General features: G+C 33.5%; 1 protein-coding gene across 1 annotated transcript; it reads right to left on the bottom strand.

Moving 5' to 3' along the window:
- Positions 1-4,739: 4,739 nt before the first annotated feature.
- On the bottom strand, positions 4,740-14,881 carry LOC138308116 (FMR1-interacting protein NUFIP1-like). Its single transcript, XM_069249059.1, has 11 exons — positions 14,761-14,881; positions 13,642-14,177; positions 13,016-13,138; positions 11,435-11,497; positions 11,069-11,151; positions 10,595-10,687; positions 10,073-10,190; positions 9,754-9,916; positions 8,398-8,580; positions 7,410-7,573; positions 4,740-6,555 (listed from the first exon to the last, which is right to left on the bottom strand). Exons 2-11 carry the CDS (start codon positions 14,158-14,160, stop codon positions 6,376-6,378), a joined length of 1,689 nt encoding a protein of 562 aa, XP_069105160.1. The 5' UTR covers positions 14,161-14,177; positions 14,761-14,881; the 3' UTR covers positions 4,740-6,375.
- Between the last annotated feature and the right edge of the window lie 55 nt (positions 14,882-14,936).

Here is a 14,936-nt window from a genome sequence, read left to right as displayed (position 1 = left end):
GACATGGTTGAATGATATTAAGTAAATACTCGTTAATGATTGTGGTACTGTGTTGCCTGTTATTTTCATGATGTTGACGAGAAAGATTGGAAAATTCAATTTCAGCTAATAAAGTTTTCGTGATTTGGCTTCAAGGTTATAGGTAATTCAACAATATGTTAATATTTCACAGAACAAAATTCCGTGATCATGTTGATTACCTGTGAAACATTTCAATCATAGTGAAAATATTCCACTACACGGTAAGATAATTATAAACTGGCAACCTGTATAATTAAAATTTCATTAAATTACAAATTTTGTCCAGCTTCATTGTTAATAGTATTGAATATCCTTGAACACTTCATTGTTGCATGGAATGATTTGATCTCCAATTTTATAGATACTGGTATAAGTTTAAACATTATAAAAGTTATAGATGGAGAATTTGTCAGGATTACTTTTCAAACTTCGTCTAGTTGTGTGTTCATCTTGATCTCACCTCTATATTTTGAGACCAGTAATGTGGATTAAGAGGATGCTATCTTTCATTACGGCAGTTATACAACAAAGTTTGTATTTAGCTATTTTGTAAAAGTGATGTCAGGATAAGATGAAGTTTATCATCACCAGATTAGTGTCCAAGTCTGGTGTCAGGTCAGTGGAAACTTGGAATATACTGTACAGGTGTTAGATTGTCTTAGTCTGGTGTTAGGGTCAGAGGAAACTCAGAATATACAGGATAGTGTTTAGAATGTCGAGGTTTGGTGTAGGGTCAGAGGAAACTCAGAATAAACAAAAACAAAAAAATGCCAAAAGTGTGGCTCGAACCCTCTACCCCGCTGCCGTGACGTCACCTAACGTTGAAACGCGAACCCCGAAGATTGCAGGGGGCCTATATACAGGACAGTGGTTAGAATGTCGAGGTTTGGTGTAGGGTACAGATGAATTTCAGACTACATCAGACAGGGATAAATAACAACTTTTCATGTAGAACAATAAACTGTGATTTCTATTTTGTTTATACTGTGATAAACATAATGCTTATATTAGTTGTTGTATAGATTTGTGTTGTAGTTCTTAGTAGGTCTATTCTACATAAAGTATGAATTAGATAATTGTATAAAAATGAGTCTACAACATTCTACCCATTTGTAAAGAAGCCAATTACATTAAAACCTGTTTTAGCAACCAACTCTGTACAAAGACTATGTACCTGCTTATAGAGACCTCTCTCTTTGGGTCCCATCTGTATAAAGACTATACCATGTACCTGCTTATAGAGACCTCTCTCTTTGGGTCCCATCTGTATAAAGACTATACCATGTACCTGCTTATAGAGACCTCTCTCTTTGGGTCCCAAATGGTCAATCTTAACACAACTTGACCAGTAGATGTGTTTTAAGACAGTCAATCTTAACACAACTTTGACCAGTAGATGTGTTTAAAAGACGGTCAATCTTAACACAATTTGACCAGTAGATGTATTTAAAGATGGTCAGTCTTAACCAATTTGACCAGTAGATGTGTTTAAAGACAATGCGCTGATAAGATCATTACTTTCTATCCCGTGGATGGTCTTTAAATACAGGTTTAAATGTAATTGTATTAAGTACTGTGCTGTTTTGGCAGTAAAACTTAACTAAACCTAGAGCTTAGGGCAACTGACTGGCCCGTTGTTGATAAAATGTGACCAGGTGAGGTGTGCTGTTTGGTTTTATTGGCGGCATGTTTCAGTGGGATAGTACTAGAAAAAGGACAAGTGTTCCACTTACTGGTCAACTATTACATGGAAACAACACAAATATACCTTACTGCAGCCTCCCAAAACACAGCACCACATACACTGTAGCATACACAAGAGGCATTTCTCGAATGACGCTGGCTGTTAATAGGTCAATGTTAAGCCCAGTCAACCATACAGTTACATATATGTGTATATTAAAGTACTTAAAATCTAGTAAGGTTCAGGTCACAACATTCATTTGTCACAATCATCATTATTTAAAATCTGAGAGACTGCAATGTGAAACAAAATATACCTTCACTTTATCATAACATATGTACATGTTGATCTACAGTATTTTTTTCTTTTGCAAAATAAGCAACCCATTATTAACATTTTATGTGCACGCTTGTTTCGAGAACTATAGGTAGTTTTAAATGTGTTACAAACTTATTCTATTAATACTTGGTCATTTTTTTGTCCAACATTTTGTAATCCGCAATATTCCAGGGGTTACTATCATAGACATTATATCTACTCCTGGACTATGTCATAGCAAAACTCAAGGCTCTGTGTGTGACAACAAATGAGACAGATAGTTTGGTCCTTTGATGTACCGTATATCAAAAAAATCAAATAATGTTACATTGTGGAATGTTGACTTTGTTTCTTTGAAGCTGAGAATTGTTCAAAGGAAATATCTACAGGTCTGTGATTATTCAGTTTTTCTTCTGAACTGCTTCCAGTTTTATTATGAGATAGTCTAGGGGTGGATATAACTACAGCGAGAGTAACCTCTGAAGTAACGAGGATGGAATTGTGTGAAATGGTCTAAGTAAACTCTGAAGTATCGAGGATGGAATTGTGTGAAATGGTCCATCGAGTATAAAATAGGGAGATATTTCTTAACCTAACAATGTTTTTTTCTTACGTTTTTGTCCCCCTCTTTTTTTTTTGCGATGCAATTTGACAATTTGGTTTCTTATTTTTGTAATTACATTGTTGTATTAAATCCCACCTTTGAATTTTGTATTGAGTGTTGCAGTAGTTGTAAGAATATGATTTAACATTGTTTTTTTATGGTTTAAATGTGCTGAAACGTCTCACATTGTTCATTATATCTCCTGTAGTATTGCAATGCTTTTATATCTCTGGCCTAATGCAATTCATTGATTTTAAGGCTTTGGAAATAGTGTTTTGTTTGGGCAGTAGGTGAATGCGAATATAATTACTGCAGTACCACTTGTATGTTTATGAGATTTTTCTGTTAATTCTTATTTCAATGTACCGGATGACTAAACAGGGTAATTGTTTCTAAATATTTCGCACAATAAGATTTATCAAGTTTTATGAGGCGTCCTCATGAAATAGCTTCTTACCAAAAAAAAAAAAGAATCATTTTAACCAAAAGTTATGAAAGCATTTTAATTATCTTCATTTGTCTTCATTAATTTTAAAAAGCTCTTGAAATTCAATGCTGTTTAATGTAATTAAGTGAAATTTATCTAAACTTAACTGCGGGCCGGTTATGCATATAAATTGCATCTTCGCTAGCCACAACTTCTGATTATGTCTCACACCACGAACCAGAATTATCCTTGGTTAGCGAAGATGGGAATTTGTAATACTGTTGTAGAAGACTTCGTTCCACCTTTAAATGGTAGAAAGCTTGGTAATGTTCAGTCATTGTTATATGTTCATTTGGCTTCTTTTGATGTTCAAATATCCTTTGATGTCTTTCATTTTGATGGAGATTAATTTTGTGTATACAAAAAATACAGAAATAAAATGTAGAAACAATAAAATGTCTTGGGTTCTTACTTGAATAATTTGCATCTCTAAAGATCAATTTGATTTGCGCTCAGAAGATCTCATAAATAGAAGAGCTTCCAGAAAAAGAAGAGCTACAAATGGAATGCCCAGAAGTCATATTGTAGAAGTAGAAGAGTGCAAATCGAGTTAGGCTTAGGAAATCAAGTTTACAATAGATTGAACCTCGAAATATTGAGAAAAGTTTAAATCGCATATTCTGAAAGCCAGATCAGGAAAAATCAAGACCGCTAGAATTTGATTCTCTCCTTTTTACTAACAATAGTGAAAATTCTAATCTAGTACAAAATGAATCAATAAACTGTGTACCTTATGAGGGCTATTTCTGTAAAATGTCTATCCAACTCAAAAATAATTTGGTATAATGGTTGGATTTTCACTTAAAATCTTTTAAAGATGCTCCACCGTCGAGAGAGCATAAACAATGCGCATCATTTGAACAATTATTGAAATTTAATCGTATATATACTGTATATATATGTCTTATTAACACATGAAATAATATAAAATAATTTATTTTGCCTTTGGTGCAAGAACAATCAGTACTTCATTCCAAATAGGAGATAGTGCCACAGAATTTTTTCGGGACACAATTAATTATTTGTAATATTTAATTTTTATCTTGAAGTAAAATTAGATGCTCAAACTTTTTCAATGGTGGTAATGGTGTAAAGTAAAATACTTTTGTAACTGAAGAAAAATACTAATTCATCTGCTCCTGTTTTTGATAGACAAAAAATACCCTTTGTGGGCGGTGGAGCATCTTTACCAACGTGTGACTTTTACACGAATATAGACCTTAAAGATGCTCCACCGCTGACAAATGGTATTTTTTCACTATCAAAAACAGGAGCAGACGATTTAGTATTTTTTATCAGTTAATTTAGTATTTTTTATCAGTTACAAAAGTTACTTACTTTACACCATTACAACCATTGAAAAGTTTGAGCTTCTAATTTTTCTTCAAGTATAAAATATGAAAAATAATTAATTACATCCCGAAAAAATTCCGTGTCACTATATCCTATATGGAAGGAAGTACTGATTGCGCATGCACTAAAGGCGAAATAAATTATTATATATTAATTTTTGTGTAAATTAGATATAATATACACGAACAAACACCAATTATTAATCAACTGAGGGATATCATTTATGCTTTGTCGGCGGTGGAGCATCTTTAATAAATGAGTTAAAAGTCAAATTTCTTTCAAATGCTTTATTACTGAAAAGCTGTAACAATGATAACAGTGTCTATAACATGCTCTCTCTATATATATACCATACATATACATAAAGCAGATCTTTAAACATTATACAATATAGTGTTCTATTGCTATGGACATCATCTTCCCTTCCAAACAGGTAAGTCTGTATGGATATGAAAAATAATATCTAGAAATTTAAAAGTGATACAATATCTAGATTCTGTATTTCAATATTAAACTTACACATTGCTACAGAAGCTTTATCAAATTTTGTCTTTAAATCCTTCCCAAGTCAAAACTATATATCCATAGATATGGGAAAAAATAACATAATTTTTTGCAAGAATTTTTAACCCTCCTGTGGGCTCCTCGGACAATTTTTATATGTTCTTTTTAACCTTACAAAAGGGTGAGAGTGCTTGTAAGAAATGTCTCAATTTCGTTATTTTTCTCAATTTACTTTTGCACTCCATTTGGACTCTCTAACCTTTTTCACGATAGATATTCCGTCTGCATATTACAGAGGTACCTCCCTTGCGAGTAGGTATCCATTGTGATGTCATTATTTTGCAAGCAAAACTCGCATAATTTATTTTCTCGCTCGCAAACTGATCATGTCACAATCAATACATATCCACAAGGGCAAATAACTCTAACATGTAAATACAGATTCGGTATCTGTGTGTAACGCCCATGTGGTTGAGAAGACTTGATCAGAACACTGTAGATATATCCACATTTAAAACCACATACATATGCAAGGCATAACCTACTGATAAGATATACAAGGTACATTATCATAGTAATGACTTTCTCCAGCCCTGAAGCCAGATTTTCTGGGTTAGATGTTCATACAAGTCTAAACCTGGTATCAGGGTCAAAAGAAACTTGGACTTCATTACTTCAAATAGCATAAAGCTAATGCAATTATAACAAGTATCTATTGCTTGGCACTGAAGACATAAATGTAACTTCACTCAGACAAAACACTTTATAATTTGTATGATGAAGTCTAGACATCAGATTATACTCAACAAGGTTGAACTTTTCACTGCTAAACAGTGAAACAATAAACATTCATTCACAAAGGCGGTAGCCATAGGGAAATCTGAGAACTACGAGACATGTTACTTCTTCATACAACCAATTTAGTATACACCTGGGTACACCTATACCAGGAACCCTTGATAATGTGGACACCTTCGATCCCAGCTTAAACCGTCTGGATTACAAATTTTCTGGACTGCCAAATTTTGTGATCTTAGTCAATATATAACAGTATGGTAATTCAGTCCCTGACAGTTCCATTTCGACTGCGAGTTTCCAAAATCATCAGTGTCCGGATTATTGGGGGTCGGTCCACTGTACAGGTAAATCTAAAATTTTAACTGGAAAAATCTGCAATATGGATACCTGTGTTTAAATTCTCTGTAAGAGTTTCATTTGAAAGCCGAGTGTCTCAACCCTAGCAGAATTTGAGTAATCTTTGAGAAAACTACCAGCGCACAAAATTTATAAGCAAGGTGTAGTTCTAACAACACTTTTTACTAATAGCAATCTGCGTGGTGACCGGGTTCCTTTTTTAATCTGTTCTAATATGAAGCTAAAACACTACAAATTTGAACCGTTACATCACATACAAGCTGTGTCGTCAATAGCAAAGTTTACACTCGAAGCTTTACCAACAAACTTGTCTTTCTTAACATCCTTAGAGGAGGTGGACTTGCCAGCTCCAAAGAAATTGTTTTTCACAATGTAATAAACGCACTGGAGAATCACATTCCTTTCATGTCGGATTTCTTTGGCCAGCAACTGAAATGATAATGTAAGGGAAAATAAGTACATTATACTTAATACATGTAAAGCCTGCCTTAGTGACTAACTCTGTATAAAGACTACCTGCTTTATAAGGTCACTTTCTCAGAGCTCAACTCGATTTGCGCTCTTCTAAGAAAAGAAGTCTTCTCGGAAGATCTTCCAAATCATACATGTAGACGGAAAAGCTTCCTGAAGCAGAAGAGCTACAAATCAAGTGTCCTGAAGTTATATTCTAGAAGTAGAAGAGGGCAAATCGAGTTAGGCTAGGGATTCCAAACAGTCAATATCAGAATAATTTTTGTATAAAGTCCATTTGGCAATTAAGACCTTTTTCTTTCCTTTGAAGTTGTCTTTATAGACAGGGTTGTCTGTACCTTGAATTGACTTTATAGACAGGTTCGCCTGTACCTTGAGTGGTCTTTATAGACAGGTTTGACTGTAACTAGAGTGGTCTTTATAGACAAGTTTGTCTGTTATGACTGTACCTTGAGCTTTTTTAAAGACACGTTTGACTGTACTATTGCACAGTTCTAATTCTAGTTTTCAGACATTCAGCACCAACGCCAATTCACCATGCTCCTACTTTAGTCTACACAAACTGTAAAGGTGATTTTTTTTCTGTAAAAATATTGGTCTGAAAAACGCTGTATGATTCTGTCGTCAGGTCTCAACTTGACAGTTATACTATTAGATATTCAGTAGTTTTCACCATATTTACATTTAAATATCTGGCACAAAATGTAGTAGACTGTTTTTCCAGGTAGAAAAATTCATAAATTTTACTTCAAACAATAAAATTTATGAATTAATCTTGATTTAGTGACAAAGCAATATGATTAGATTCTCACCTTCTCAAGTAGGGATGATTTCGTATTATTAAACAATTTATTATGCTTCCACTTCTTCTTCTCAACTTTGGAGTTTTTCCCTCGTACTTTGCCTCCTCCTCTTCTCCTGTTCCTTTTAGGGCTATGTTTCTCACTGGGCTTGCTATCATTGATTCCATCCAGATCTAAAATAAACCAAAAGTCAATAAAAGGAATATTAAAAAGTCCTTATGGGCCTGTATAACTCACTTGAACATTTCAGTAACATAGCAAGACCATATTTTTAGCATATTATTTAACAAACAATTTCCAGTTTGATACCTGACTACACTGTGAAATTGTACATAAGTCTAAAACATATTGGTATTTCTCAAGAAATCTTTGTTGAATTTGTTCACATTTACTGTCTGAGCAAAATAACAAAATATTTCAATCATAGCTCTATGTCGCCAGTCTGAACATTTGTACAACTTTTGTATCCAAACTCATATACTGTAGGGACAATATTGATCAAATAGCTAGGAATAATATTGATTGCTTCAAAGAAGATGTAACTTTTTTCATTGTATATGTGTGATTTCAGTTTACTTTAAATTTTCATAACAACATATGCTTATTTTGACTTTTCATATCAAGGATGCCTGTAATGCATAAAGGGTAAAAGGTAATCCATGTATATATAAAATTTAATCAAGATTTCATCAACAATTTAGAGGTTACTGTAAACAATATATTTTCACAGCATCTTAATTTCACATGTTTTTTTTATACCTAGATTTTAGTTTCATGATCTAAACTGATGCCTTCTACTTTATTTTTATTTTAAACAATTTTGCGGTGATTTATTTTCAGGATTTCTTGTCACCCTCAATATTAAATGCATACGGAAATCAAATTAGTTTTTTTTTTTAAGTATAGCCCGGTCAAGAATTGGATGAAACAGAGCCAGATACATTCACAGTAAGAGTATATCCCTTTTCATTGGCAGCAGAAATTAAAAGATACTTACCGTTGACCTTGCTTTCATTATTTGTGTCTGCAACTTGACCGTCATCCATGTTCTCGTCCTTTTTGTCCATGTTGTCAGTATTTGTGTCCTGGTCGTTACTGTACGAGGCCAGAATCATACCTAATCCTCCCTGGAGTCCAGTTGTCTCCCCTGCAGACTTAGTCTCACCATCATCACCACTGTCTGTAACGCAAGATATAATCATTAGGCCAAGTAAAATTACATGTGTGTTTCTGGTTACAACCTTTATAACAGAAGGGTCAGTAAGTATTTTTTCAAAATCTTTTTTCTCTTCATATTAACTAACAAGCTTAAAGAGGCCCATGGGCCTTAACGGTCACCAGAGTTCAAATATAGAGTGAAACAAAGATATATAAACACTACATAATGATCCTTGAATCAGTCAGTGATATTTTAGATTTTACTTTTTGATCTTTGAAGAGCATTTGCTTCCATCAAAGCTGAGAACTCAGAAGAAGATTTTTTGAAAATCTTGTCATTTTGACCCTATTTGAATTGGCCCGGCCCCTCTAGATCTGGTCCCCCAGTGATGACCAATATGGATGTTAAAAAGCTATATCTCAGGCTAATAATTATCATCAAGTTTGACTCATTTCCTACAAAAATTGAGCAAATAATGTTCATAAATCTGTTTTTCCTATATAAGCTAAAATAAACTTGACCCCCTCCCCAGGGGGATATGTGAGACCCCAGGGTCATATAATTCAACCACACTTTTTATAAAACACCTTAAGACCTTTCCGTCTAAAAAAAGTATTTTATTCTATCATTTCCAGAATTTTAAAAGGCGATTTTTCAAGTTTTTGCCTAATTGACCCCCTTTTGGCCCCATCCTCTGCCCCAGGGGTCGGCCAGGACCAATATGGCTATGATGTTAAAATACTATCTCAGGCTAATAATTCTTTTGTGGCCTTAAAGTACTTTTATTACTATGCTGCTACCGAGTGATCAATTGCATGCAACAGATCAAATATCTCCCTTTGTCTTTAGGTTATAGAGAAGAAGTCATATACGTAATTAATGAAGGTCAACATTTATCTGGACTTGGCCCTGATTTCTCGAAACATACTTAAGTCCAAAACCGACTTAAGTCTAAAGTTTTCATATAAGTTACTTAAGGCGAAAAACTTAAGTTTTGACTTAAGTCTGCACTTTTGTTTCGAGAAATCGGAGCCTGGTCCATAAACATACATTGTATTTTTTCTATGCTGTAAGTGATTTTTTAGACATTACTTTATTATATAATTACCATGTACGACATCTTTTTACCAGACAAGTTGATCTTTAAAATCTTGAAATGAGAGAGCCATGATTTAATCACAACTAAATACTTACCAGAATCTGAATCTGTTAGAAGGACAGACAAAGGATCCGCTGTAGTGGACGTCTTAAGATCAGCTTGTCTTTTCTCCATTCCAATGTCCATTGAATTCCCTGCAGTAGTAGTATTACTGCCAGACTTTGCTTTCACCGGTCCATTTTCTGTAGATATCTCACCCTAAAGAAATAAGAAAAATGAGAAATTTGATATGCTTTTATCACAAATACAAACACTATAAAGAATAGAAAATCTAGCAGCTGGAACAATAGAAAATGAAATGTGCATCACACAAATTAATTCTTCTTCCTATTGATTATTGAAGAGAATTCTTACCTTTGTGCAATCAACTTTAGCCTTCTTTGCCTCATTTTTGTCCTCTGACCTCTGATCTTCTGACCCCTGACCTTTTCTCTTCCTTCTGTTTCGTCTGTTCTTCTGTTCATTCATTTTACTGTCAAATAACACAGACAACATCAGAACTGTAAAAAGTTTAATTTCATTTTAACAATGAAAATAAAGGGACAAATCACATCACCCTGGTACACACCTAAGGATGATCAGAAGTTGACTTTTGACCTTTGGCTCCAGATTTTTATGAAAATATAATATATTGCACATAACATTTTCTTTTATAAAATTATGTTGTTTATATTTAGTAAAACTTCATTCATCTTTAAAATCCTGACAAAATATCAGGAAATATCTTTATTTTTGATCTTCACTTCAAAGTCACAGTCACCTATATATAGCTACAAGCAATAACTTTCACACATTTTAATTTCATGCAAGTTTTGTGGAAACATCTTCAACAATTTTGACAAGGTAAGATATTGTTAAATTGAATTCACTATTTACCCAAACTCTTTTGTCTCCAAAACCTCTCCCCTAGCCCTCTTTTCTGCACCCAGTGCTCGTTTCTTTTCAATGTTTTCTGCTGTAGGGAAATTTCTATGGAAGAAAACATCAAATTAGTAACAAATTATTTAAAAAATGACATTTGATGTTTTGTTTTAAATTATTGTTTTATAACTATAGCTTTTGTCATTCTTCAACCCGATAAAACAATTTTAAGCTTAATTGACAATATTTTATTTTTGACAAATCAGTAGCATCAACTGTTTCCCTGGAAACGTGATGTATCAAATAATAGCAAATAATATTATAGGACGAACCTAATTTGATCAAGTTAAAACAAAAGTATGCTTGGACTAATTAGCAATTTCACAATACCTGTATTATAGTCACTATCGTCTAATTGCCTGCCAATAATGCTCAATTTTATACTCTCCTTTTCAACAAAGAACCATGTCACACCGTATATATACCTACTTTCGTCTCTCAGCTCGCCATTTTTCAATGTCCTCTTGAGATTCTAGGGACCAAATTTTCTTTGCAAGACCAGAGTAATGTTGCTGAAAGGGAATATTTTTATTCGGTAAAAAGTAAAATAGATTTCAAAGGTGATTTTTCTTTCCAAAAGTTTCCAGAAAGCTAAATTTAGCTAAATATTGACCCGTCTATATGACATATAGGCTTACATGTCAATAATTATGAACATTGGTTATGATAATATCAATTTTAAATGATGCAAGTTTAGAAATGTACATGAAACATGCAGAATTTGACCAGAGTTAGATTTTATAAGATCGGGATTGTCTCGTTAAGAAAATGTACACATGGAATATTTTATTTTACCATTCTGACGTGTAGTTGTACCAGTTTAGGAGCAGCTACATAGGTGCAATCTTTATATGTACACTGGAAAAAATGACAGCAAAAATTTCATTTTACCTCAATTTATATGATGTTACACATTAAAGTGAATAGACGGGCAAGGATGGCTAAAGTCGGTAAAAATGGTGTGAATGTATCCAGTATAATTTCTTATGAAATGGAAAAATAAAATCTCTCGCCAAAATCTGTCTGCGTACAAAGAAATTAATTTAAAGTATAGGAATCATAAAACATCCTCCCGGCTGACTATGTCTGTGGTTACATTTCCACGCAGCCTCGCTTTCAATTTTTCTTAATTTCAATGGTCAGAACTGGGAAACGTTAGCAGAACTTGACTGTCGTATTACTATGTGAGAACTTTTGGAAGGCCAATGAACGCATTTAGACTGGTTTTCTTTGTCCGACTAAGGCAACACCAAATCATAATTAATTTATATTAGATTAAAGATTTTTCAGTATTTAGTAAAACGTTTACCCAAAACATATTTTGTATGATAGATACTGTATTTTTGCACATATGGTGCACACTTTTTTTTCATAGATTATCTAGTGAAAAGTTGGGGTGCACACTATACCCAGGTACAAGGCATTCCCAGGCCCTGGGTCATGAATCATGATCACTGACCAGCAGGTCCTGGCTAAAGTGTGCAGTAACATTTTGTACATGTTGTCGTGATACGGTTAGGTATGATTAAATACTTGGATCTTTAAGTCAATATTCAATGCATATATCCAAAAACATCACTTGAAATTTATATCCTTTACAGGGATTTTCCTACAGTAGAATCTGGGGCCGAATAAGGGACCCATTCCTCTCTGAAAAATTAGCTAAAATTCCCAATTTGTAGCTAAAAATTCCCAATCGGAATCTAAAATTGAAAGTCTGAGTAATGTCATTCTTGGTATGAAATTGTCATGATATGTTGAATACTAAAAACCAAATAAAAGTCGACTACAATGATTGAATGAACACTACAGTCAACTTGAAATATTTCAGATGTACAATAAATAAACAGTTAAATCATAAAATTGTGTTTTTCTTTATTTAGCCATTTTTCCCAATTTCATGTTATGCCACGTAAAATTTCCCAATTCGATGGAGCCTGAACCCTGTAAAAAAACTGTAGGAAAATCCCTGCCTTTAATTCCTTGAAAGTCCGTTTTGGGAGTACATGTGTTCATAACCGGACACATAATACGTTCATGAATTTTCAGTATGGTATCTCCAAATCTAAATGGCTAAATTAAGATTGTCTGGAGCTTGAAACGATGTATAGGCGTGCAATTGATCCGTTACATGAAACAGATTACCTTATTATTGTAGTTATGAAACAGGGTGTAAGTGGTGAGAAGACAATTAGACTCGAACCCGTTCCCACGGACTTATAATTACTGGTCCACCACTCTACTGTCTGAGCTAAAGGCTTGTAGTAGTATTTACAATTAAAACTTGCTATATTTACACATCAATATATTGATATTTATTTTAGACAATGCGTATAGATCTATTTAACATCCTAATTTACTTTATAACAGGTATACCTTCACATGACCATCCGTGTGTTCTTTGTATTTCTCCTCTGTTTTGAAACCTCTTTCACAAATATCACAGGAAAACTTGTTATTTTCTGGTAACTCTCTCTTGTCAATCTTCTGCTTCTTTGGCTAAGATTGTAGAACAAATCAATCAAATAACATTTCAGTTAGATATTGAAAATAGTGTAAGCAATGTTTTTTTTTTAATTGAATACCTTTTTATGTAATTTGATTTAATAAAAACTGATTGTATATAAAAAGATTAAAGGTATTCCTGTCTTGTAGATTGTTTGTCTGGAACTACACAATAAAGACAATAAAAAGGATAAAGACTTGTGGCCATACCTGGTATGTATGAAAATGCCATTATTCACTGGGGCGTTAGTTTCACAAAATTTGTAAATCGAGACATATTCACGAAATTCAATTAATACCTCAAGAAGCTTTCCAAACAGCATGATATTTACATGTCAAACTTTATCAGTGAATGATGCTTTCAAAGGCAAAAAAAAAAATCTCGAAAATGATTCCAAGCGAATAATTTTCATCCATTAATCCAAAAAGTTTACAACATAAGATTTAACAATTATACAGTATAGATGGCCACTTATAATCTAATGAAGATTTTTTACCTTCTTGTTTTGATTCCAGTTTCCTTGGAATCCTTTGTTTTTTTGAAAGTTGCTTGATTGGCCACCATTATGTTGTTTAAATTGTCCATTTCCAGGAAATCTTTTATCACCAAAATTTTCACCATTTTTAAAGTTTCCTCTTTGATGATTATCTGACTGTTTGTTCATATTTCCAGTACAATTGTCTGTGTAATTTGAGGATTGAGAGTTTATTTTGTGATTTCCAAAATCGTTTCGATCTGGAGGTTTTTGCTGAAAATTATTTGGATTTGGCGGTCTGCAGCCGGACATATTCATCATACGAGGCCCAGAATTTGGGAAGAATCCTGGTCTCATCCCTCTTGGTGCCGTATCAAATGGTCCCATATCGTAGCGAATAATAGATCGACTGTTGGGGCTTCGCCAGTTGTTGGGCTGCTGTCCACGCATCATTGGAGGTCGTGGCCCTGGGGGCGGGGCAGAAAACCGACCCATCCCCCAAGGGTTATTTCCTCTCCAAGGTAAACGAGGTCCAGACATCTTAGTTCAGCAGAAGCCTGCAACAAATTGTGAAATCTTCTTTATTGTATTTAGTTAATCAATATTTTGATATTTTGTGAATCTATTTCTGGATTTTTTTTGCAGACATATACAAATACATTGTGGTTTTAATTGTAGTTCTGAAGTCAGTTTACAGTGAGTTTAAACTTAATATTCTTAATGCAGTTTTATATAAATTGTACATTGTACAGTACATATACATAGAATTGTAAGTAGTAGGCCTACAACTGTAAAATGTTCTAGGCCTACATTACAAATTAATATATGATCTGCAGCTGATCTGTACAGTTTCATTTCAAACTTGTTTTTTTTTATAATTATATATCATCAATATTGACAATAAATTGGATGTATATTATGAAAGATAGAAATAAAGCGTAGATCGAGTACAATAATTACATGCAAAATAGATCCAATGATAAAACATGCGATGAACTTTCCAACTTATCCGAGATTTTTATTTTTACATATTGAAGTCTTTACAGTTCATGCATTGTATCTAAGAATTAACATTTTAACTAACGATATGAAATTGACATACATATTCATCAACTGAGGTATTCAAGTTACAGAACCTACCTCATTACATAGATTTATTTTCTGTTCTGCCAGTCAAAACATAAACACGTGTTTTATGGATCTCCGATGGCTGTCTAAGGTCAAGGTCATTGCGGCTTCTCGAGCGCGCACCTGCTATTACTCATTAATTCATATTATTAATTTCAACATGCTTTGATTGTCTCACAAGATTCATA

This window comes from Argopecten irradians, chromosome 14 (genome assembly GCF_041381155.1).
Source record: "Argopecten irradians isolate NY chromosome 14, Ai_NY, whole genome shotgun sequence".
NCBI lineage: Eukaryota > Metazoa > Mollusca > Bivalvia > Pectinida > Pectinidae > Argopecten > Argopecten irradians.
The sequence above is the reverse complement of the archived record's forward strand: the minus strand, read 5'-3'. Positions and strand labels throughout refer to the sequence as shown.

Bases quoted from the DNA above. Each gene is read 5' to 3' on its own strand.
- LOC138308116 (XM_069249059.1), bottom strand. From the start codon at position 14,160: ATGTCTGGACCTCGTTTACCTTGGAGAGGAAATAACCCTTGGGGGATG. The intron at 10,191-10,594 runs GTAAATAGTGAA...GTTATTTGACAG, and splicing joins TTGGAGACAAAAGAGTTTGG to TAAAATGAATGAACAGAAGA. The intron at 7,574-8,397 runs GTAAGTATCTTT...GGTTTATTTTAG, and splicing joins TAATGAAAGCAAGGTCAACG to ATCTGGATGGAATCAATGAT.